The 25,882-nt window shown below is 37.3% G+C and overlaps 1 protein-coding gene across 1 annotated transcript in view; it reads left to right on the top strand.

The window, feature by feature from the left end:
• The window catches only part of VIPR2 (vasoactive intestinal peptide receptor 2), a 58,394-nt gene that overhangs the window by 2,290 nt on the left and 30,222 nt on the right, over positions 1 to 25,882 (top strand). The window contains exons 3-4 of the mRNA XM_009886798.1: positions 13,839 to 13,946; positions 17,638 to 17,735. Of these exons, the coding sequence (XP_009885100.1) occupies positions 13,839 to 13,946; positions 17,638 to 17,735 (206 nt within the window). The remainder of the gene's footprint in view (positions 1 to 13,838; positions 13,947 to 17,637; positions 17,736 to 25,882) is intronic.

Below are 25,882 nucleotides of genomic sequence, written 5' to 3'. Positions count from 1 at the left end.
GGGTTTCCCAGGCAGATGTTTCAGATCTTCTGCCTTCTGTTCCGGAAGACCGGATTCACCCCGAGAGTACCAGGGTGATGCAAAGGAAAAACTGGACAGTAGTGTTACATTCAAGAAACAAATTCTCCCTGTTACTTTATTGGTTTTATTTTCTCTGTACCTAGAAAGATAAATATAGAGATATGGCCAGTTGTAATTTAATAGAAGGAAGAACAGATGTACATTATTATTTTTTTTATTTTAGATTTTACTAGATTTCCTTGCTACATTTTTATGAGTGAAAATTATGAATAAGATTAAGAAAAAATGTCATTTTTTTCTTGTAAGTTGGAGCTGCTGATAAAGCCATTTGTTTAGTAAGCAAAATATGAAGGTGCCAGATAATCCACACAGCCAAATGAAAAGTAAATCTGTAACATTAAAGTTGCTAGGTCAGAACTTGGTTAAAAGGTTTTGGCTTTTTAGGAAAGTTGGAAGTGTGTATTTATTAATTTAGTTTTATTTATTTAATGACAAAGGTATTAATGTTTTATGATTAATATCTGTTGTAAACCATGTGCCAGAACTTGTGAGCAGAAAGCAGTCTCTACTCACCTACTGGTGAAAAGGTAGAAGTGCTTCTTAGTGTGCTTTTTTTGCGTTTGTTACCTGCCCAGCACTCCTCTGGTAACATGTAAAAAGTTGAAGGGAAGGATGAGCTTTCACTGAAACTTAGAAAAAAGGGAAGGAAATTTTAGATCTAAAGGCAACTGAACATTTTTCAGTTCAAAATACAATTTTGATTTTTACAAAGTCACATCTAGAACTAATCATTACATTTCTGTTGCCAAATGATCTTTAAGTGGCTGGAAGTAGTTCATTGTGAATTAGTTCTACAAAGCCCTAAGCCTCATTGGTGTCCTGCCTTTTGATGTGGTAGTCCAGGTACGTATCGTATCAGAATAACTGGATTGCTTGGAATACTACAGCTCTTTCAGTGCAGTTGTTTTCCTTTGGCTGAAGTAGGGGATACACAGTGTATTTGTTTTTTTCATATTCAGTCTGTTTTGAATGCAGTCTGAAGATGATTATGGTACCTCAGGGACCCGCATCTGCAGTGCCCTTTGAGCATAAACATGAGTCCTAACTCATGATGCTTTCTCCACCTCTCTTCTTGATTTAACTGTGTAACTCCCTCAGTGCATACTTTAATATCAATTTGTATACAATAAAATAATTAAAAGGTTCATCAACAGTTTGTATTTTACTATAATTTCTCCTTTGATTAATCCAGATAAGTAATTAGAAGAATTATAATAACAGTGAATAATTTACACGGATATCTCCCCAAGCAAAATCTTGCTGAAATAATTAATCTGCATTTAGAATTTTTTATTTATATGAGTGGTGAAGAGAAACGGCTGTTACATAAATAATACTAGTGTGAAGCCAGATGGAGAAATAATTACTAGCCCAGTTTAATGAATTAAATCTTGAATTAATAAATTCATTATTAGCTATTATACAGCTTTGAAAGTCAAGCTTTCTTCAAGATCCACTTTTGTGATCCAGATGCTGGGCTGCTCCAAGGGTATCCTTGTGATGCACACCAGTTTTATTTTCAGTTCCCTAGGGGAAGAAAGAAGTTTTCTGTCAATATTTTCTTCACAGCCTCTTTTCACTGGAGGAGGGGTGCCTCCTGAAGGCAAACTGCTGTGGAAGAACTTCATGTCTTGGAAGGAGACAGCATGTCTGATGGTGTTGATTCAGCCCTGCAGGTAGTGATAAAACAACAGTGGAAGGATTTATAAATTTAATTGAATGCCTGGCTGAAACTAAGGGAATATTCCGTTTTGTAGGAGACTGGAATAAAGCCCCTGTAGTAATGAACCCTGAAAAACTGTATGTTTAATCTCATAGGAGAATTTATCCTATGCTTCACTTTATAGATACTTTTACCAAAAACCTGTTCAGAAGAGCCTACATTAAATATATGCATTAACATTTCCAAAAATATCCATTTTCCGTGCATCCTTATTTTCCTAATAAACTCTCTGTATTCATGCAAAGATGTAAGGAGTGTTTTGAACAGAGACTTGCAGATTGTCACAGTGGTACTCTGACTGCTGATAAAGAAGAATTACTAAAAAAAAAAATTGTCGAGCTGGAACTAGTCCAAGTCCTAGCTCCACACCTAAAACTTGTAGTACACTTGAAACATAATTCATTACAATACATTAACAAAACCTATTTCACTTCTTCTTGAATGGGAAAGATGGTTACACAGCCCTTGTCACGCTTTTCTAACTTTAGTATGTGCTACCTGCGTCACAAAAGCTGTAATGAAATCTAGTGAAGATCAAGTCTAGAATTTGGAAATAAGGGTTCACTGAGATTTTCGACTGGAGGATTGGGCCTCCGTTATCAAAATCAGTGGGAATATTTTCATTAACTTCTTGGGTACCTGAGAAACCTTCACACCTCTGTGTTACATGCTCCAGAATTTGACTGGTACGCACAGCTACTGGATTTGGAGGATCCAAATTTTATGGGACAAGGAGTTTCTCCTTTGGCTTAGATGACAATTCTGTATGGAGTACCTTATCTAATATTTCTCAGCTCCCATTTAGGGAGACATAAAGGAAAGATTTAAAGACAATTGTGGTTTGGTGGTTTTGGTTTTTTTTACATAATAAAATTATGTTATAGTTGTCTTACCGGAGCTGCCTCATAACATGGGCTGAAGAATTTCACTGAGTAATTTTTGTAGTGCACCTAAAATCATTGACTATGAAGTCTACGAAGGATTGGCTTACTTTATGGTGTAATAAAGCAATAGTGTGTTTTGCAAGGAAACACTGTATAAATACTGCGTAAATATCCTTTGAACAATGCTAAGGATATATTAAAACCACAGGACCCACTTTGTCTAAATTCTGCTTATTTGCCAATGTCAAACTGTTAGACAGCAATCTGGACCTCCTACTTTGCACCCTTTGGGAGATTTTCAGGCATTAGTATATACTCTTCCATTAGTTGAGAGCATTATACTCCATTTAGGGAAGAAAGTCACTCTCCAAAGATCTGTGGCGGTGTCTTCCTCTCTAGTGCTCTCTAGCAAATCTGTTTATTTTATGAAGGCTGCATTATCTTCCATCCATGTTTGTTTTTGTCTTTCCTCCTATAATGTGACACCTGAGGTATGCATGCACCTTAGCTGGAAGCCAAGGAGAGGATTTTTTTTGCAATCTCATTTTTGGAGGGCAGATTAATGCCATTCTAAATAGCTTATAATAGCTACAGGTTTTGAGGTCCACATGGGAAAACAATGATTTATCTTTTACCTATTACCCATGACTTGTGTTCTTAAAAAAAAAAATAGAAAGCTCCCAATAAAAGTGATTGAAAATACAAAAAAAAAAGCCAACTGCAAATTTCTGTCTTTATTCAGTATTTAGAATTTTACCTTATAAAGTAATTGATTCATTTCCTTTAAATGAAAAGTGAAATCTTGTGGTAAAAAATGTTAAAACTCTGTCAGTAGACTTCATTACAGGGTTCTACAATAAAAAGTTCTAAAAATAGCTCATTAGGAAAAAATGAAGTCTGGGGTTTGGGTTTTTTCATTTTGGACTGAGTGGCTGTACGGTTAAATGAGTCTTTTTGGCTTTTGCTTTCCAAAATGTGTTTTTGCGAGACCCATATGCCAGACAACATTTTTAATTTTAGGTACAGCATCTTAACTTTGAGGAAGGGGTGTAAATGGAAAGAGAAATGGCTTTGGAAAGAATTTTGTAAACATCTCAAAGAGAGGCTTCATAATGCAGCTAGTAATGGGAAATTAAAACAGACAGGACTACCAAAATGATACTCTCATTCATAGATTGAAAGCAAAAGGACCAATGTCACTATGTAATCTAATCTCCCAAATTAGAATGTCAGTAGAATTTCACTCAGTGACTTCAGCACTGAGCTCATAATGTTATGGATGAAACAGAGTCGATCTTTCTGAAAGCTCTTCAGAACAGTGGGACAAATGTTCAAATGTTGGACCTATGGCAAGTTGTCAAAAAGTTAGTTTACCCAACTAACGTCTGCTGTTAAGGTTATTTCTCCAGTAAGAAAGATGCCTGTTTTGCCTTCCAAACCCACACATATGCACACATACATATCTCTGTATAGTGCAAAAGAAGGACTGACTCTGAGCTTAACTAAGCCAATCTGACGATCACTCTCTCCTCTATATCAGTAAATATGAGACTTATACAAAGGCAGATGACGCCTTTCTTTTGCTACCTGAAAAAGAATCTCCTCACGGTTTCCCCTTTTTTAATCCTCCCAATCTCATCAATGTCTTCCATTAGTTTTTGTTTGGTTTTGCAGATATTTTCTCTGTAAAATGAGCCAGTAGTTCAGTCTGCGGTGTTGCTTAGAGTTATCTGAGGTAGCATTAAAGGTAGAATTAAATGAAATAGCGGGATCAAGGAACTTCCTTTCATGCAGCACCTGTAGCTCTTGGCAGGACGACTTCAGCTTTCTTGAATCTCTGTGCTGCTGCTTTTCTAGCTCTAGTGCAGACATGCTGCTACTTTTTAGTTCACATATTTTTTTTATGAGGGGAGCTGAAGGGGCTGCTTTGAATGTTTGTCTATTTTGGCTTCCATTAATTGAAGTGTCATCGTTAATGACACCACATAAAACTGATCGTCCTTATGGTGTTGACAGTGTCTGGGCTTTGTGAAAGCTATACTTAATTATTTGAGGGCTGAAGAGAGGCAGAGCTGGCTTGTCTTTTGAGGAGGCTGGGCGATAGGTGCGAAAGAACCTTGAATGAAAGGAGCTGCCTACTGAAAAATAACCAACAGGAAATAAATGGTGAAGAGGAAGAAAATGTCCTGATCAGCCTCATTGAAAAATCTCGCATAATGAAGTTTACTACGAGTGACTATAACAAACTTTTTTGGAAAGAAGAGAGGCAACATGTGGCCACAGATACATTCTATAATTTTGAAGGACTGAAATTTCTACCCCCCCAAAGACATAAATAGAAATTTAGCAGTAGGCATTAATAAATGGCATTTGGAGCCCTGAAAAAGGAAAGTGTACAGCCATAAGTGAATGTATTATGTTTTTCCGAATATTCTGAAAGAAATACTGCCCCGCATAGTTTTGTGCTTGAATCCTGGTAAAGACAGCTGTGGCCATGGCAGTCTACTCTCCATGAGATCCAAAGTTCAAATACCACAAGGAAGAAATCTTGAATACCAAAGCACTAAAAAAGCACCAACTAATACAACAAATAGCACATGGGTTAGACATAATCCAAACAAACAGAAATATATGATCCCAATATTTTACAGAGACTTTTAATATTTTGTGGCAGGGTTTATATGAACAGGAGGTTGATATTTAATGGTATTTTATGAATAATGTACAGCATGTCTAAATTGGGGCAACACGAAGATGAAGAGGTTAGAGCTTTGAATATACATCCATTAATATCTTTCCAATATAATAGAAAATGGTCTTCTTATGGTAAGATTAGAATGCTGTCCAGTTATACAAAAATAAAGGTTGTTGTCTCCAAGTAACATTTTCAGTAATTGGAAAGCAGGATTTACTTGGTAGAAACTTGGATGGAAATGTGTTTTTTTTCAGAAGGTGGGTTTTTTTCAAAGTTTTTGGATGGCAACTTCCATATTTCCTTACAGTACTCTAAAATTTGTAAATTACACTAAACAACAAAATTGTCTTGTAGATTTTTGATTCTGTAATGGGAAACTGTTCTTCAGAAAGGAAATAAGTGATTTCTTCTGAAATGTTTCATTTAGTGAAAAGCTAGTAATCTCCTAAAAATCTCAGCAACAGTGTTTTTGCCATGCCTGGTAATAGGACTGGCTTTTGAAAACCTATACTGCAAAGCTTTGAAAACCTAAACTGTGAACATTTAAGGTGAACATGAGATAAACTGTACTGGTTTCATCATTCTGTTTAACTAGTTAAATCTGATGTATACTGTAGCCTTCCCAAATTCTGCTTGCTGTGTATGAGTAGTTTTTGTGACCAGTAATTTAAAAAGTTTACATTTGCTTTTCCTCAGTATTTCTGAATCATCAGAGCTTGTGTACACTCTGTACAATTTCACAACAGTGCTTTAGTGCAGCATAGGCATACTGGAGCTGGTTCTTGACCGTTCTGCAGCCAGTGTTCTCCTTTCTGCAGGATCGCAGGCCTCAGCTCCTTGCGGAGGGGCATTGGGGGCCCCTGGGCAGGCAGGGCCTGTCAGGGCCTCTCCCACCCCCGCCAGGGAAGCTGGGGGGACAGCGGGGACAGCCCCAGCCCCGGGCACCTCCCTGGGGACGGGGACATTAGCCTGCAGGTGGGAGGTCAGGATCTGGCCTGGAGCGGGGAACCAGGGCCCAACACAGCCCTGCGATGGCGGGCAGGGCCGCAGCTGCGGGTCGGGGCCCAGGCAGAGGTGGGCACAGGCACCGCTGGGGTGAAGCTGAAGTCTGGTGCAGCCACAGCATCGCTGAAGGTCCAGACCTGAGCTCGGAGGGGACCCTGGGCCAGGATGTGAGGCTGGGCAGGGCCATTAAGGCCCATTAGTGCACTTGGCGCCCTGGCAAAGGTAGACGGCAAATAACTTCAGCAGAGTAGCTTGGAGCAACGGTATTTTTGCTACTGTCTTCGTCTTCTTGCTGTTTTAAGCGGTTCTGGTGTGTGTACTTTGCTTCCGGTTTGCTAGCGTGCTATTGTGTAGCACCTCCTTTTCCTTTCTACTTACTACTTGTACTTACTACTTGTGTGAAAGTGCAGAAAGAATTTCAGCCCGTATATGTTCGTAAATTCTCATGTGGCCTAAATTACATGCTGCAGCGCTCAGGCCTACAGTCTAGAAAACATTGCCCAAAAGAGGTGAGATTGCTTCTGCTTTGTCAAGTTGAGTACAAAAATCAAAACGTTTCCCTGTTCAAAAAATAAACCCTGGCCTAGCTGACAACTTTCTGGATGATTTTCAAAGCGCTCTCATTGTTTCACATATCATGCACGCCTAGACAGTTTAAAAAATGCTAAACCTCTCGTTGAATTGGCAATTTTTGAAATCCAAATGCGAAGTGCCACCTAGTGGTTAACATATGGATAAAATGTATGTATAAACAAAACTTGCCAGTACAAACTCAGTGTTACACATTTTTATAGATGAAGAAGCACATGTAGGTAAGCAAACTTGTTGCTCAAAAACTGGATCTCAGATAGCAGGATGAAGAAAGTGGTGGCAATACTTATGTAAGCTGAAAAAAATGAGAAACAAAACATAGTTTATAGTATATTGTGTTTCCTTTCACAATAAGGTATTAGCAAATGCATCACAAGCATTAAAGGCCAAACATTCACATAAAGTAAGTGATCTCATCGAAACTAACTAGGAATAGCATCTGCAATATCATCTAGAGGAACAGGAGAGAAGAGCAGTAGAGGAGTGACACTGTGGGCACACTTTTGAGCGAGTCATTGCACAAAGGTTTTCTGGGAAGATTGATCATTTATTTGGATATGCTGTGAATGACACAGCAGAGAAATAAGTGATGCAAATGAAGAGGTCTAAAAGAGATTTTTATATGTAGTGTGCAGGGGAGTTCTAGACACTGCAGAAATAGAGATTTAGAACCTATTTTTTTTTATTTGCTAGCTATATTAATAGGTAAAGAAGTAGGTAAAGAGTATAGTAGTAGAGATACACAGGAAAATTGGGGAGCTGAGACAGATCAAGAGCTGGACTGGTTTTATGTGTGTACGTATCAGGGTGAAAGGACAAAAACATTCAAGGCTTGAGAATTTATTGAAGCTGGATGCAATTCCTAAATCAAGGAATGAACATAAAAGGGTATAAATGTACTTTAAAATACTTTTGGGTACTTAGAATATTATTTTTTTTTTTAATAGGACAAATAAAGAACATTGCAGACATGAAAATAAACGTTGGAGCAATTTAGGTTATATTTAAAATGTAAGATATTTTCTGTAGAATTACTGGTAGAAATGTTACTAGAACTAGAACTTAAAATCTTATTTGAAGCTACAACTAAGTATTTTCTGTATCTTAATTGATTAATATCTTTTGGAGATAGTAGGAAACAGGCTTGTATATGCAGGAGATGGGTAAAACTTCCAGAGAATAATAGCATACGTAATGATTTTATGAAATGCGGCAGTGATGGATGACAGTCCAGAAATCCTAACACTGAATGAATTAATGGCCGGACAGAGAGTAGTAGAGCGTGAGTGAATAGAGAGTAGAATATCAAGCTTGATCAAGCTAGGTATTCTTTGTGCGGAAAGAGACACATTTAACAAAGCATTTATTGCACCTTCATTTTCCCATAGTGTATATAGTACCGTAGGCTGCTCTGTAGTCACTGGGGAGAAACAGGCAGTTGTTAGGAGCAATTAATCTGGCTGATTTTCATGTGTTTTAGCATGAAGTGAATCATGCTCTGTCACCCTCTAACAATATTGCATGTTATTCTTGTTGTAAAAGGATAATTTGGTGGGTAAAGAGCAATATCTGTTTGAAGACCTGTGAAACTCACCAAGGTCTCCAGTTGTGCCACATCTTGAATTTCCAAGATCAGTGGGAGATTAATTGCTAGTTTCAATTGTGCACAGTTAAGCTCATGCTGTATAATAGAGTCAAGTTGCTGGGATGGCAGACACAAATTGATGCACGTGTAATAAGAACAGACTTGTTAATTGTATCCCACACTCTGCATAAGGGTGTGTTTTGCTAAGAGAGGAAAAAGATCTATGACTGCAATATTGTCAAAAATCTGTAGTACTAGGAGGACGGGGAAATGAGGAAAGGCGTGAGTTGAAAGCCCAGAAGAGCGCATATTGTTTAACAGTTGTACTTCTAACAGCCCCTAGCAGCACACCAGTAACACCAGCATTTCAGCATTCAGCCCTAGACCAGTTTTCAGAAACACACTTGTAGTCATTCAGGTGACCCACTTAGTGGATGAGGGAAAGGCTGTGGATGTTGTTTACCTGGACTTCAGTAAAGCCTTTGACACTGTCTCCCACACTGTCCTCCTGGAGAAACTGGCTGCTAATGGCCTGGATGGGTGTACTCTGCTGGGTAAAGAACTGGCTGGATGGCCGTGCAGCCACGAATGGAGTTAAATCTAGTTGGCGGCCAGTCACAAGTGGTGTTCCCCAGGGCTCAGTACTGGGTCCAGTTCTCTTTAGTATCTTTATCAATGACCTGGACAAGGGGATCAAGTGCACCCTCAGTAAATTTGTGGATGACACCAAGCTGGGTGGGAGTGTCGGCCTGTTTGAGGGTTGGATGGCTCTACGGAGGAATCTGGACAGGCTGGACTGATGGGCTGAGAGCAGTGGTATGAGGTACAACAAGGCCAAGTGCCGGGTCCTGCACTTGGGTCACAACAACCCCATGCAGCGCTACAGGCTTGGGGAAGAGTGGCTGGAAAGCTGCCCGGCAGAAAAGGACCTGGGGGTGTTGGCTGACAGCCGGCTGAATATGAGCCAGCAGTGTGCCCAGGTGTCCAAGGTCAGGGGCATCCTGGCCTGTATCAGGAACAGTGTGGCCAGCAGGACTAGGTAAGTGATTGTTCCCCTGTACTCGGCTCTGGAGAGGCCCCACCTCAAGTATTGTGTTCAGTTTTGGGCCCCTCACTACAAGAAAGACATTGAGGTTCTGGAGAGTGTCCAGAGAAGGGCAACAAAGCTGGTGAGGGGTGTGGAGCACAAGTCTTCTGAGGAGCAGCTGAGGGAAGTGGGGGTTGTTTAGCCTGGAGAAAAGGAGGCTGAGGGGAGACCTTATCGCTCTCTACAACTACCTGAAAGGAGGTTGCAGTGAGGATGGGGTAAGTCTCTTCTCGCTAGTAAGAAACAATAGAACAAGAGGAAATGGCCTCAAGTTACACCAGGGGAGGTTTAGGATGAATATTAGGAAAAATTTCTTCCCCCAAAGGGTTATCAAGCATTGGAACAGGCTGCCCAGGGAAGGGGTGGAATCACCGTCCCTGGAGGTATTTAAAAGACGGGTAGATCTGGTGTTTAGGGACATGGTTTAGTGGTGGGTTTGGCAGTGTTAGGTTGATGGTTGGGCTCTGTGATCTTCAAGGTCCCTTCAAACTTAGACAATTCTATGAATCTATTCTAGAATTCTGTAAATGCCTCTAGAACATTTCAGCAGTTTTCTCGGATTTCCTGTACCATAATAAATAAGCTTGTATATATACATAAATCGAAGCTTAATGTTTTTCTTGGAATTCTGGTGACAGTCACTAAAGTTTCATTCTCATGATTGTTGATACACCTGAATGCAGTCTAGATGTAGGAAATACATCTTTTGTGTTATTTCATCTATATGATTTAAGAGTCTGAAAAAGTATCATTCTCTCCTGTGCTGTAGACACCTTAAAGTCCTAAAATACTGAGGAAAAACTGAGGTAAAAAATACATTCCCTAGGAAACATTAGTGACCTGTAATGTTTTGAATGTCAAAAAACTTGTATATTGATTTTTCTTCCTGCAAGCTAGTTTCGAGATGTGATACAAATTGTGTTGATTAATTTTGGTGGGAATAGGAATTGGACCTCTGTTTTTCTGTACAATATTTCATGTAAGCGAAGCTTGAATAACAGTTTTGAGGGGTTTTTTTTGTGGAAAAGGTACTAATGGAGCTCTGAAGTCCATGTTGTTCAGCTGCCCTTTTAGCAAAACCTTAGCCCAGTCCCTATAGCAGCATAGCAAAAATTTATAAAGGCCTCTGAACTGTTTGCAGATTACTGTAGCAAATCCACCATTTTATAGAGAGTATACTGAACAAAAGGGAAAATTTGTGAAAGTCGACAGCTTTTATGGGTGTGCATGAACACTTTCATGACTCATCTGAGCTCTCACTTGTTAGTGGAAATGGGGATGAACTAAAAAGGTCTGAAGTCGCACAAGATGCTAATTATTCTTGTGTACTCCAGGGCTTGTTTATGCTGGCTCAGGCAGTACATCCATCAAAGCCAAAAGAGTTGCATTTTGTCACTATAGTTCTGAGTGCTGGCAGATGAAGAAAATAGTTTCTTTGTCTTTCTTGTATGTCCCGTTGTTGATGTTTCTGGCTTAAAATCAATTGGGAAGGAAGCATGACCTCAATTGGCTGAAGTAAATATTCTTTTACTTTGCATAAGCTCTGATGTTGCATCATAGAGACGTGGGACTTGATTTTCATCTAGTACTGCAACTCAGGAAGCACCTAAGCATGTTTAAGTGCCATTGACTTCAAAGGGTACGAAGGTGACTTGCTCAAATGTAAACCTCTTAATTTATGTATACATGGCCAAGTCAACATCACCTCAGAGATATCATTACGAATGGTAAAAGAAAAGCCACAAGTGCTGGAGGGAGTAGAAGTTAGTCAGGTAAAACAGAGCATAGATAAAACTCATGAGTTAATTTTTAAAGAAACACATGAACCAGCTGTAGGGGCAGATGCACTAGAAAGGACAAGCTCTACGTGATCATAAGGAAAAAATGAATGATCATGGAGTTCAAAGAGTATTACATTCTGAGTCAGTTGCTAAAAAGACTCATTCAGGAGGTAAGGACCAGAAACCTGAAAAGAGTGAATTGTCAATGGGAAGAGGAACTTCTCAGCCAACTGTGGAATACAGATAAAAAGAATACCACTCTTACAGTTCCTTGTCCTACATAAATCTCCCCTACCCTAAGGTGGGGCTAAAAGAAGGAATTTGGCATATTGGTCTAGGAGACAAAGTTACTAAAGGAACCAAAACAATTAGTCCTCTTCAGGTAACTGGAGAATTCGACTAGCTGAGGTTACTCACACACTATTAAGCAAATAAGGGTGGGATCGATTAGAGTAAAGACAGCTACCTACAGTCTAAATTCTGCAACTGAATTAACAACTTCAGACTCTCTTGAGAAGAAATAAGTATTTTTTAGAATTAAATTCTGACTCATTTTAGGTGTTTGCTTTAGAAATATATTAATTTAAACATGAGTCAGCAGTGCACCCTTCCAGAGATGAGGTTTAACCATATACTCTGCTACATTAGCAAATGGGTAGATCAAGAGAAGCAATTGTCTGTCTCTATTTGGCTCTTTTGAGACTGCATCTCAGCAGAGTACTGTGCCCAGTTTTGGGCTCCTGTGTACAGGAAAGCCATTAATTGGCTCAGCAGAGGGTATGGAGATGACACTAGAATATGCAGCATATAACAATTGACTGAAAGCTGGGTTTGTTTAGCTTGGAGAATAGTGATCTGATTGCCGTCTTCATCTACCTCATGGGCTTATAAAGATGAAGCCAGACTCTTCTCAGATGTGAACAAAAAAACCCAAACAAACAAACAAAAACCACGACAAGAAGCAATGGAAGCAACCTGCAGCAAGGGAAATACTAATTAGATGCACAGCAAAATTCTTCATGGAGGAAGTTGTGTGTGTGCAGGTTGCCCAGAGAGGTTGTGATAGATTGGATATTTGGAATCTCTAAGTGTCTTTGGAGATTTTTGGTGCATTGAAGTGAGTATGGGTGAGTGTGTGAGGTAAAGAACAATAATACATTTGTGGCATACCTCTTTGGAGGTTGACACAGTATACAAGGCAGTGGAGAATAAGGCATTATATTTTATCTACCCACACAGATAAACTTTGTGAAGTGTTTCCATTAGTAATCCCTTATTTTTGACATCATCTTTCTGAAAATAGAACAGATGCTACATTCAGAGCTGTATGATCCTAGGAGGAATGAAGAAGGACCCAGTGCCCATGAACAAGTGACTCCTCTGGAGAATAGCATTTCCTTGGGAAACTGTACAAAGATGACTCTACACAATTGGTGACCAAATGCAGAATTTGGCCCATAGTCCTCCTCTCATCTGCTTTTTTCATCTCCAAACCCTATTCTTGGTACAGCGCAGAGACTCCCTCCTGACAATTACACTTAGTTGTCTTCCAAAGGAAAGCAAGACCCATGGGAATGCTATGCCTCTGGCTCTCCTTCAAGCTGCAGCTAGGACATACCCCCAGGGGCGAATCCAACTGCCGGTTCTGTAGCACGCTCTTGGGTTCCCTAATTTACATATACTTTGAAAGTAACTTACTTTGAAAGTAGGATTCTAATATAGAACTTATAAATGTTCCTTTTCCAGTTTCATTTAACTCAGGTGGCTTGATATTCGTCATGACCCCCCTAGCACAGAGTAAATGAGTAGTGAATTGCTAATACTATAAATATTCTGAAGAATAGTATTATATATGAATGCGAGTAGTTCCTGCTTCAAGTTTCATGTTTTCAACTGAAGGGAACAAACTGTCCCTTATACTTTCTAACAATACTGATAGGATAAAAGGTTTTTTTCTCTCTTTATCATTACAAATTTAAATTGTCGATTGTCAATTGCCTTATTTGATTTTGTTAGTCCATGCCCTTTGTTCCAAAAATGGGAGTGCACCAAAGTCATGGTGCACTCCCATTGTATCTGTGATTCTGAGTCCAATGATCTACTTTTACTTTTTTTAACATTTTCTTTGCTTTTCTTAGCATGATTCCATCAAAATGACATCGTTTTAATGAGACATTTTGCAAACAATGTATTAACTGACATAAAAATAAACTGGTTACTTAACAGACTCTTACAATTCCCTTAACATTTTCCTACAAAATACCATCTTTGCAACTTTCTTGAAAGAGTCTAATCTTTCTTGAACTGCTTACCCAAAGCTTCCGCCAAGTCTTTATAAGATAAATACAGAAGGGTCATTTGGACCAGACTGAGCTTTCAAGTCTGTTGCTTCTGGTTTTGTTTCAGGATGTGTTGGAGTTTGGGATAATATCACCTGTTGGCGTCCTGCAAAGATTGGAGAGACTGTCACCGTCCCTTGTCCAAAAGTATTTAGCCTTTTTTCTGGCAAACCAGGTATTTAATTTTAAGGTGTCTTTTTGCTGGCTTCTCTTTGGTATTTTATAATATATGTTAAAAATGGGGGGGAGGGGTGCAGTTTAAGGGTTTTATTTTCTTTTTAAAGAGTTAACATAATAGATTCTTAACAGAGCTGTTCATGATACATCATGAAAAGACCAAATAATTGTCTTTGTTGTTCATATGGTAGTCTTTGAGTCAAATACTAAATATGTATTCTGATATAGTGACACTCATCAAGGCTGAAGACACTGCTTGCTCGTTTTGACCTATTTATGTTAATTATTAAGGCAGCTGGGCCTGACTGACATATTTAATAGTTGCCAGCAGGTCACATGCAGGTTGTTCCTTCTGTGCTTAGGAGGAGAGCTCTACCTTGCCTTCATGAGAATAATGAGCCAACATTAACACATAATGCCTAAAAATTATCACTATTGCAATTTAAGGTACTTATTATGAAACCTTTTATTCTGCTTTTTAATGGAAAAGAGCTCATCAGTGTCTCAGACTGCTGAAACATTTAACTGTTTCAAGTCTACTGTCTTCTGCACAATCTTGTCAACGTATCATTGGTTTAATTTTGCAATTTGGTTTGTTAGTGGGGTTTTAAAAATAGAGGATGCACACACAGTATTTCACATATGTATCTCAAAATGCAGCAGGAAAACTCTTAACCCCATTGCTCGGATGAGAAACCTTTGTCATGAAGAGCTGGTGAAATATGTGAAACATCACAGTGATTTAATTCTGCCTTTGGGGTCTCTGTGGGGAGCTTTTTAACAGTATTACCTTTAACACAGACTAACTTGGGGTATGACTAAAATACCTTTATTCTTAAAACTGTTGTTCCAGTCTTGTTCCAGTAAAAAGCAGATAACTAAAACAATCTACAGATGAGCAAAGGTTTTCATTCCTGGAGCTGGTGGATCTTGATTAGTTTATCATGGATAGTCTAAACAGTTTATAAAGGGGAAAGTATGTGTAATCTTCACTAAATCTTGTGAAATCTATAAAAGTATTCAAATGACTCAAACAAAGATATTAAGGTGTTGTCATGAGACAAGGCAAACTAATAAATATCAAAAATTCAAAATCTGAATTAAATCACACTGCTTTTGTCTATTTGCCAAAAGCTAGAGCGTGCACACTCTCTCTGGAGTTTGAATGTTTGATATTTAACAACTGTTATATCTTATATTACAATAACATTTTAATTTTCCTATAAAACAACTGCAATAAATATTTAAGTCTGAAAACTTCACAGTGCATTACAAGTCAATCTCACTTGGGCACAGGATCACCAAGACTGAAAAAATCACTTCCTTTTTATAGTTTGCTATAATTTTCCTGTATACAGCTTTTTTCATAGCTACCTGTTTACTTCTTGCTCTTGGAACTTACAGGGTGGATTTTTAGAGATACCTGCTCAATTAAGAGGACTTTTTAAATTTTGTCTTTCTATAATTTCTTCCTTCAGATGTAAGACAGCAAATATCTTGCATGGTTGATTCTATTAAGATCTAACTAAGTATCTCAGCACCTTTAAAATTTGAATCTGTCATTTATTTAATTAATGAACAGCACATTACAAATGCACTTGATTCTTTTGGCGGGAATTTATAAAAATATTTTTAAACAAGAAATTGAATGCTTTTTATTTAGCCGGATTTGTGAGATACATGTTTTAGTTTTTTCAGGGTTTAAGTGGAATTAAAATTCTACTTCAAGGTGATTTAGACTACCTTATTTTTTATGGAATTATTCCAAATCATAAGTAGGCTTTTAAATACCGTAATTCTTCAAAGGATTTTTTAATTTAAATTGTGAATTAAAAAAACCAGTAGTTGTCTTCTCACCTTTCCAACCTTTGGAGAACTGGCTCTTAATTTCTTCTGTGATGGTCAAGGTTATAGTTTAAGCATACCACATAATTAATTCTCTATTGAATATTAGTAACTTTATATTAAATGTCTTTTTACTGTAAAAGCAATCATATTTATCCTGTAATGTTTTTTCTGTATTATACATGATGATGTAAGTATATGACTACCAGAAAGTTATTCTGTGAATTTTTTACTCAAATGTATGTGTCAAATTACAGGTTTTAAATGAGGTTGCAGTCTGAAATATTTAATTGCATGGAATGATGGTGTAGAAATAAACGATGTCTTCCACAGAACATTGCCTGTCTTTAAGTTAGAAGGTCTTACAGTGCTCATAGTAGAGAATACTTCAGCATCTTGAGTACATGGAGTCTTTTTCTTGCAAAACTGGCTTTGACGTAATTTGTGGTTCTGTTAACACATTCCTCTGGTCTGCCTAGTCAGAGAAGCTTGATGTACTTTTAAAGTGAAGACTCTTCAGAGTGTATAAATAGGTTACATTTTCTTTAAAAAATGCCATGTCTATGCCAAATGGCAGAAGTGGTCCTGTTGTTTGAGGAGACACTGTGGTTTGAGGTCAAGTCCTTGTTATAAGCTAGAAAGATTTGGTTGTTGGTTGGTCAGCCATTTGTAGGATATTTACAACTTTCTGCTGAAGACTTTATACACAGCAGAAATTCCAGTAACCAATCAGCAAGATAAAAATCACAAAAGCTTTAGTTTGGAGTGTAAACACGTTTGGTTATTCTTGGCCAAAGTTGTTCTGTGACACATAAATTTGTTCTTGTGTGGTGAAAAACAGACATCTTTAAATCAGTTAAAGACCAGTGGTAAACTCCAAACCAAAGCAATATTGTATTTCAAGTATCATGGATATAAAATTTGCTGTAAAAAAGGTGAGGGGAAGTTGCTTATGATTTAACATTTTAAGAGTAATAATAATTTTCATGACTTTTCTTTATTCCGATATCAGTCCCTACAGTTTTCTCCTATTGAAGCAGTTCCATATTGCATGAACATTAGTTCATATTAATTAGATTAAGGATTAGAATCATGGGTTACTTCCATCTCCATGACTTCATCCGGGAAAAGAGTCAACTTCTTTGCTCACTTCCAACCAAAAAATCCTTTCTGAAATTACTAGATGTTCAGAATTCCTTTCCAACTACACTTATGCATCTTCTGTACGTTCCTCGGACTACCTTGTTTCAGCGATTGCTTCAAAGCATGAAATTCAGCATGCGTATTTATTTCCTTGTTCTTCCACTGATCACATGATTTGGCCTTTAAAGTGCGTTACCAGCTCTACCAACATTTGCTGTGGCAGTAATTCATCATCGTAATATCTAAGAGCTTTTATAACTCTTCAGTAGATCATTTGGTATTTTGTTCTCAGAAAAACTTAAATAGGAGGTTAGAACAATTTTCACTTGAATTACTTTTCTGTCAAATTACTTTACCTACAAATTATCCCCTTTATGGAATGAGCTGAATACTTTAGATAAAACAGCAAAATATTTCAGGCTTTTGCAGATGTAACAGAAATAGCTATTATACCAAAGCAGAAGCCTGCCATCGCAGCTTGGAATTGCTAAATTCTTTAGTGCAAAGGCAACTCAGAGCAAGAGTAAAAGCCAAAGTAATATGAATGAAGAGGACATGAGAGGAAATGGCTGGGTTGCTTTAACAGGAGTACTAGGAAATACAGCATGTTAACAGAGAATGACCAAGTTAGGTTATCTAAAGATTCGTTGATGAGGAGACTTGGATCTTTCTCATTTAAACTCTCAAATTTTGCTTTACAGGAAATATTAGCAAAAATTGTACAAGTAACGGATGGTCAGATATTTTTCCTGACATCTTAAGTACTTGTGGATATAATGACTATGAGGATGATTACAAGGTAAGAAAAATACTGTTTCTATTCATTTACATGCGGGTGTTTAATTCATCTATCAGACATATTCTGCTTCTAAATAATTCCCATTTTACTCTATCAGAATTAGTGGAAATCTGTAGTAATTTTTGGTAGCATTGATTGCCATATGCTTGGATTGCAAATGTCATATAAAATCACAAATGTAGAATTCAGTAACTTTGGAACACAAGGCTATAAACAGTTGGTAATTGCAGTAATACATCTGTATTTCTAATATTTCAGTGTTACGAGGCTTATGCACAGTATGTTTTTCATTGTGTTATTTCTAGTAGTTTCTATTATAACAATTCCTAATACTGTAATAATCTGTTAATAATACATGCACCACTTGATTGCTGGTATGTGTTTAAGTTATAAGTGAAATAGAATGAATTTAGGTCATTGGAATTATTGCAAGTTTATATCGGACTTTAAATTGCGTTAGCAATTAAAGAATCACAGAATCACAGAATGGTCAGGGTTGGAAGGGACCTCTGGAGATCATCTAGTCCAACCCCCCTGCCAGAACAGGGTCACCTACAGCAGGTTGCACAGGACTGCATCCAGGCGGGTTTTGAATGTCTCCAGAGTGAGAGACTCCACAACCTCTCTGGGCAGCCTGTTCCAGTGCTCCACTACCCTCAAAAGTAAAGAAGTTCCTTCTCATGTTAAGATGGAACTTCCTATGTTCAAGTTTATGCCCATTACCCCTCGTCCTATCACTGGGCACCACTGAAAAAAGACTGCTCCCATCCCCCTGGCATCCTCCCGTTAAGTATTTGTAAGTATTAATAAGATCCCCCCTCAATCTTCTTTTCTCTAGACTAAAGAGACCCAAGTCCCTAAGCCTTTCTCCATATGAGAGATGTTCCAATCCCGTAATCATCTTCGTTGCCCTTTGCTGGACCCTCTCCAGCAGTTCCGTGTCCTTCTTGAACTGCGGAGCCCAGAACTGGACACAGTACTCCAGATGAGGCCTCACCAGGGCAGAGTAGAGGGGGAGGATGACCTCCCTCGACCTGCTGGCCACACTCTTCTTGATGCACCCCAGGATGCCATTCGCCTTCTTGGCTGCCAGGGCACATTGCTGGCTCATGGTCATCCTGTTGTCCACCAGGACTCCCAGGTCCCTTTCCACAGAGCTGCTCTCCAGGAGGTCAGCCCCCAACCTGTACTGGTGCATGGGGTTATTCCTCCCCAGATGCAGCACCCTACACTTACCCTTGTTGAATTTCATCAGGTTTCTCTCTGCCCAATTACAAGTGGTTCAAAAAGCTATCAAGATATCTTACAGTATAAATGGAAAAACAAATTTGTTCAGTTTGCAGATCCTATTTCTTGTTCTTTTTGTTAAGGGAAGTACTATTTCCATCACATTTTATCCGTTTTCCATCTATTTTTCTGCTGAGGCTAACAGAGCAAGATTTTGTTTACAGGAATGAGCTCATAGTGTCAGTAAAACTCTTGTTATCGTGAACAGATGAAGTCCTCTCATGAATAAAGATACTTGGCTGGTTGGGTTTTTCTGGATTTTAGTATGTGTGGAATAGCTCTAGCAGACCTGTTCTGTCTGGTTTGCAGAGATGTGCTGGCATTCTGGCTGAGACATGCAGTTCTTGCCATCTTTCTGTATTTAAAAGCCCAGCCATTACTGTAGTTGAAAATAGTCATAGAATCGTTATGGTTGGAAGAGACCGTTAGTCTCTTTAGACCATCAAGTCCAGCTGTTAACCTAACACCGCCAAGTTACTACTAAACCATGTCCCTGATCACTACAGCTACGCATCTTTTAAATATCTCCAACGAAAATGGATAGACCATGTTGTTTTCCCAACTTTTCTGCAGACACATTATAAAACGTTGGTATCATCTTACAGCTTGGGGACGCACATGCATTACTGCTAAAACAGCCATTTTAAAACACTGTGATTCAACCAGACATTGTCATGTGGAGTGAAAATGGGTCAAGACTTAAAAATTGAAATTAACAAAAGGTAACATTTCAAGTAGTTAGAAGTACTTAATTAGCAGATGAACTTGTATAATAGAAAAGCTGTTCTTGTTTGACATATTCATTAGTAATTTGAAGGAGAAGAATGAAATGCAATTTGAATATTCTTGCAGGAATGAACCTAGAGAAGCTGTAAATAGGAAGTAATAGCAACATTTACAAAAGCCTGCAAAAGAGCAAATAATAAACCAGTGATGATAAAAATCAGAAGAGAGATGTGGAAAGTAGGTACTGAAAAAAATGATTAACAAAAGTACAATAGATAGAATATCATAGGTATCTAATGTAGACGGTATACAGAATAAATGCATAGCATCTTATGGGGGGCGGGGGGAGGGAAGGGGGGAAGGGGAACTGCAAGCACTGATTGCATTTCAAGCAACATGGCTTGAGGGCCCTGTCTGTTTTTCTCAAGTACCAGTGTCATTGCTCAGGCACTATTCTTTGCCTGAAGATCATAAACTGGTTATTTCAGTGGGTCAAGACAATAATTCTTTTCTAAACTTAAAGTTGACAAGTCAAAAAGTGGCTACAATAGTGCTGGCTTGTCAGCAAATAAGCTGTTCCCATGCAAATATTATATATTTTGTAGTTAAAGAAAGGGCAAAAATTATCACAATAAAATCTGAAAAGGGAAACAGGAAAGCATGTGTTTAAATCCATCTCTTCATGGGAGACTATAAAAAATGCAAGTATCATTCAGTTGTGAGATTTCAGGAGGCATTTAAGGTTCTGCATCAGCCAACTGTTACACTGAAAGATATTTTCTTGAATTCGGATCTTGGTGCTCAGTGGTAGCACCTCAAAACAAAAAGTCTTTGCTCAGCATAAATTAGTATAGTTCATTTTTATTTGATGTGGAATTTCAACAGAAAGAACTAAAAGTGAAACCCTAAGTATTTGGATACAAAATATTTTGGACACAAAAATATCATGCAACAATATGCTTTGTGGGTGATGTGTGAAGTTGCCCTCAAAGTTACAGCAGCTAAGAACATCATATTTTAGAGAAGGTGGCAAAATACTTTTCATATGATAAGTTTTAAATTTTCTTCTGTATGCCTTCTCTGAAGACAATGATAAAGGATTAGGTAGAAACTGTCTCTGCTGTCAGTTTGGTGCCTGCATCTTCACTGCTGAATGAATTTCCATTATAGATCAAATTAAATATTTATTCCTTTTTTTTGCTGTCTTTTAGGATATGGACTTGTATCTTTACTTCAAAGGGGACTTATTTCTCTACGTTTTTTCCTTTATATATACGCATGCACACAGACATATATATCTCTCCAGTTATGCATCTATTTTGTGCAGTTTTGAGTAGTCTAGAGAAGGTTTAAATGATAGCGATTGGTGAGCAAATACTGAACAGGCAATTTGTTAATAGGTACCAAATTTTTATGCTGAAGATACACTGAAATGAGAAAGCTTATTTAAAAATACCGTAAACACGTCATCTATTATTTCCCTGCTGAGTTCACTGATATTGTTTGGGGTATGAAAGAACTTGTCTGCTTCTACAGTTTGCATTGATTTTAGTCAGAGTTAAAACGTTCAATTTTTATACCATGCCAAATGGTATATTAGCAGGTTCTATAAAAAGAAATTATTTGCTTAACATTTTGAAATTAACTGTAAGTTCCTGATGCAGCACCCTGAAATAGAATGTTTTATTTTATGTTAGATCTTCTGTTAGTATTCTTCAGTGCTTCTGTCTGTATTTATAGGCAACCAATTTGACAAGTATGACCGTGTCTGAACAAACTATGTGAATGTTGTTATCACATCAAATTGTAGATCTAAAACTTTATTATATACTTCCAATCTATTTCCTATAAGTAAACTAGTTACTGCTAACCTTCAAGTTTTAGATTCATCAAATAAGTGTCTTTTTTTCCCTTTTGTATTTCTGTTGAGATCATGGACAGCACAATGGGAAAATTAATAGCTTGATTTGACCGTGCTGGAAACACATGTCGAAGTGCGTTAACCCAATCCAAGCCTCACCACAGTCTTTCCTTTCATGTGGACATATTTTGACATCTTCTATCTGGACTGAACAAGCTAGAGATGTGTCCTAGCTGTCCTCAGAGGGTATTAAACTCTCTGTCAACATTATTAATATACGGCAAGATGCCTGATGAATGTAAAGGAGTGAAATGTGTCCACTTTACTTAAAATGATGACTGGGTCAGTTAATACAGTGTTGTCTGATCTTAGTGTGAATTGGCCTGATGTTTATTAGATCACACAAAAGACAATGTACGCAAGTTACAGGCTATGTGATTTGAATGCATAGGGTCATACAAAGACAAATTCATTGGAAGAGCCTCAGGGCTGTTAAATGTAGTGATACTGTTGCAGCTTGTGCATGAGTAGAAGCATTATCTATGGAAGAGGTATTCCCCTATTTGGCCGGTTCCCTGAACGTGCTGGGTGTGCTACCCACTGCCTGATACAGATACACTACCCAAGCCAGGTGGAGTGAAGGTAGTGAGGTCAGGACTGACACAAACAAAAAACTGTCTTGAATGTCTGTAGCTAGCTTTAGAAAACAGATGTATGACTACTCACTGTGAAGAGGATCATTGTACTGGACTAATGGATTGTTTGTATTGAGTCTAAATCAAATCCTTCCCTCTCAAAGAAATGTGACACAGGGCAGCCATCTATCAATGCTTTTTCTGTGTACCTATAAGTCATGCTATATTTGTTTACATTACATTCTGCATTTTCCATTACTTAATGATGCTACTATTATTAAGAGATGCTTAAGGCAATGCTGGTCTCATCTTTTTTGGGTGATATTTAGGCATAAGGTGCATTAAAGGAGAAACATGTCGGAAAAGGTTTATCATTAATTAATTGCATAAAGATTATTAAAAAACATAAGGAATACCAATTTTATTACATAGATTTTCAGTAAACTCTGTTTTGCTCTGCACCTTTTAGAGAGGTGTAGAAGTGCCTGATAAGAAAAAAGTAAATTGTCCACAACACGTAATCCATCTCTTTATCTCAGTTTATATTTATTCTCTCATAAATATTACAAGATTTTAGAAATGGCTACTGTTTTGTGGAAGTTCATTTTCCAAATGGAAAGAACTAGGGTCCTTTATTCAAATTCTATTTGCGTTTTTTCATTTCAGTGTTTTTGAAGCACTGAACTCATTTGCTAGGCCCAGTTCTGATTTTACAGTGTTTGTACAGTTTAAGGTTTTCTGATACGTTCTTCTAGTATGAATATTTGGATATCATGGAATGTACTCTGGCACATGTCTCATGAAAATGTAAGACCACAAATTTTAATATACTTGTAAGTAATCATATCTGTGAATACCAGACTCTCTTACATACCGTATTACAGGAATATACTAGCCCACAGAATAAAAAATGAAGAGTCATCTGGGATGATAATGATCGTAAATACTTTAGTAGTGATCAGTTAGATTTTTGGCTAAATGAATAGAGAGGTGTGTGTTTTTCTTTTACGTTAAGGATGACATCTGGTCATTAGTAAAACTCCCTTGGACAAAGAGTTTAAAAGTTGTACTTTCTTCAGAGCTTTTTGTTCTTCAGCACTGAGTTACCCTCTCACCCCTAGAGGTCCTTCCAAACCAAGGCTGAGGTTGAAAGATCCACTGGGCAACTGTCAACTTGGCTTAGGAAGCTTCTGTGCTATGTCTATTCTGTAAATAAACAGAAGACTTCTGTCTCCTGAACTTAGTAAAAATAACAAGAAACTAACTTTAAACAAAACATTAGCAGAAAAAAGGTGTCTGTTCTCAGAAAACAAAACACAAATGGCCTAAGAATAAAATTTACAAAAAAGTGTATTGAAGATAACGCTGATTACACAAACTTGTACTAATCCAATTTATTTTTACATGTGTGCTTTTTCAAACTCTTTTAAAACCTGTTAACATTCAGTACCACAAAAAAGAGGAAATATTTTAGAATTAGGTCTTTATAGTCTAGAAAGCAGTTACAGGTTCTGTAAACTTTTCATAAAATTGTTCTGAAAATCCTACGCCACTGATTTTTCCTGTTTCTAACTGCCTATTCAGTTTAGTGACTGTAATTTAAAAATTTTCCTCAAAACTTTAAAAGTAGATTGTTGGATTTCAGTTTTGGAATCAGTATTGCTCAGATAATCATGTGAATATTTTGCAGAGGCCAGCTGTTCTTACTACAGTTGCAAAAGTACTATTTTTGTTAGACACGCAGAAAATTTAGTGTCATTTCAATTTCTGTTTCATAATGGCATTTCAGTTTGATATGCATGAATCAAATCAGTTTATGCTTTGAATACAGTTCAAAATCCAAATGAGTTTTGATATATATGCTGTGTTAAAATCTTTTAAAATTTTAATTTAGTTTTAAATTCTGGTTTGGTCAATCCATGCCTTCTTTGCACTCATTTTACTGTCAATCTTGCAAATTCTTTTATTAAGTTCAGAGGTTAAAGCTAAAGTTTAATTGAGAACTGGCTCATTATGGTTCACACAGAATAGTAAATATTCACTGATGTTACATGAAAGACATTGATTTTTATGTGCTATCAGATTTGGTATTGCTTTGCCTGTTTCTTTTGCAGCAATACAATATGAAGTTTGTTTCTAAATGGTACTATGTAAAATACAGAGTAGTGAAAAATATTTAATAGCTATAACAAAATCAATATTAATCTAAAGTAATTTCCTGGTGTTCAAATATCACAATACAATGCAAAATTTAATTATTTGTCTTTATGGAGGTCATATGTGTATTTAATAAACATAATTTCAGAGCACCATTTGCCAATTTTTTTGTTGAGTCACTAGGAGTTATAGAGGTCTTACAGGCAAATTAAGACACTTCTATTTACGCTTATACCGGAAATTTAAGTAGCAATATGATCGCACCTCTGATGCTGAATCTGATAAAGTGCTTCACACTAATCATCTAAAATTTGTGCTTGTTTTTGAAAATCATAACACCTGAATTTACATAATTATAATTTTTGATGTAATGGATTCAAAATGTAGTAGTGTTTGCTTAGCTTTGCAATAGTTTGAGAAGAAGGTTTAAGTTTTGATCATTGAAGATTTCTGACCATTATAATACTAGACCAGTAAAATGGTCTGAAAGAAGGAAATGTACTCATTAGCCACAATTTCAAGTGCAGAATAGAGAATAATTAAAAATGTGTGTCATATGATAAAATAATTTCAATTGTGTAATTATTTCTTATTTGCTTACACTTAGTTTGAACAAAATGACCATGACCATTATTAAGGTACTGATTAGCTTCAATCCTGACTTATACCTGCATGTAGCTATTTCATGTTCATCTGTTTGGCAGATGAATGGCCAACAGATCGATTCAGTCCTGCTGACACTGACAGCTATTGTGCTGGACTAAAAGTACACAGGATTCTTGTTTTGGTTTTAGTGTTGTAGGGGTCATGTGTGTGTACAGAATGCCAGAAACATTATTTTAAATAATGTGGTTTTTCTGGAGGAAGACAACCTCTTCTATTCTCCCTAGTGGGTAAAAGTGATGGGAGTCATTTTACATCCAGGCTGCCTGACAGTTACTGTGAAGCTGAGTACATAGCTAGAGGCTAAATTAGAGGCACAGTTACATCAGTGTGGCTGGACAACTGATCTTGTGTTAGAAAGTTCATGCGGGGTTTCACCTCTTTTCCTTCATTTAAGAACTGAAATCAGATACAAGTAAGATGGGTCCAATTTCAAAAGATTCAGTCAATGGAGTTTTTCTGAAATCAAATAAATCTAGACAGATTTTTCAAGATGGTATGGAATGATAAAAAAATTAAATAAATCCAACTTTTTTCTTGGGCTTGTTTCAATCAACCCAGTGCTCTTTGAACCCCACAGCTACTTTCTTTTTGCCAAGGTGCAAAACACTCGCTTATTATATAGTATAGTGGCTGAAAAATATTTAAAGTAATATTTTGATTCTGTAATATCAACACCTGCCATGCAAGTTCATTTATAGTCTGTAACAATTTTGGTAAGTTTATGCAGTTGAATGCGATTTATGCATCTACGTCCACAGTTGGAGCTATCAGACAATAGTCCAGCTCCCAACTTGAATAATGGGGTTTTATGATGC

Source organism: Charadrius vociferus, unplaced genomic scaffold, assembly GCF_000708025.1.
Source record: "Charadrius vociferus isolate BGI_N301 unplaced genomic scaffold, ASM70802v2 scaffold255, whole genome shotgun sequence".
Taxonomy (NCBI): Eukaryota; Metazoa; Chordata; class Aves; order Charadriiformes; family Charadriidae; genus Charadrius; species Charadrius vociferus.
Note: the sequence above shows the minus strand (reverse complement) of the source record. Positions and strands in the feature narration are given on the sequence as shown.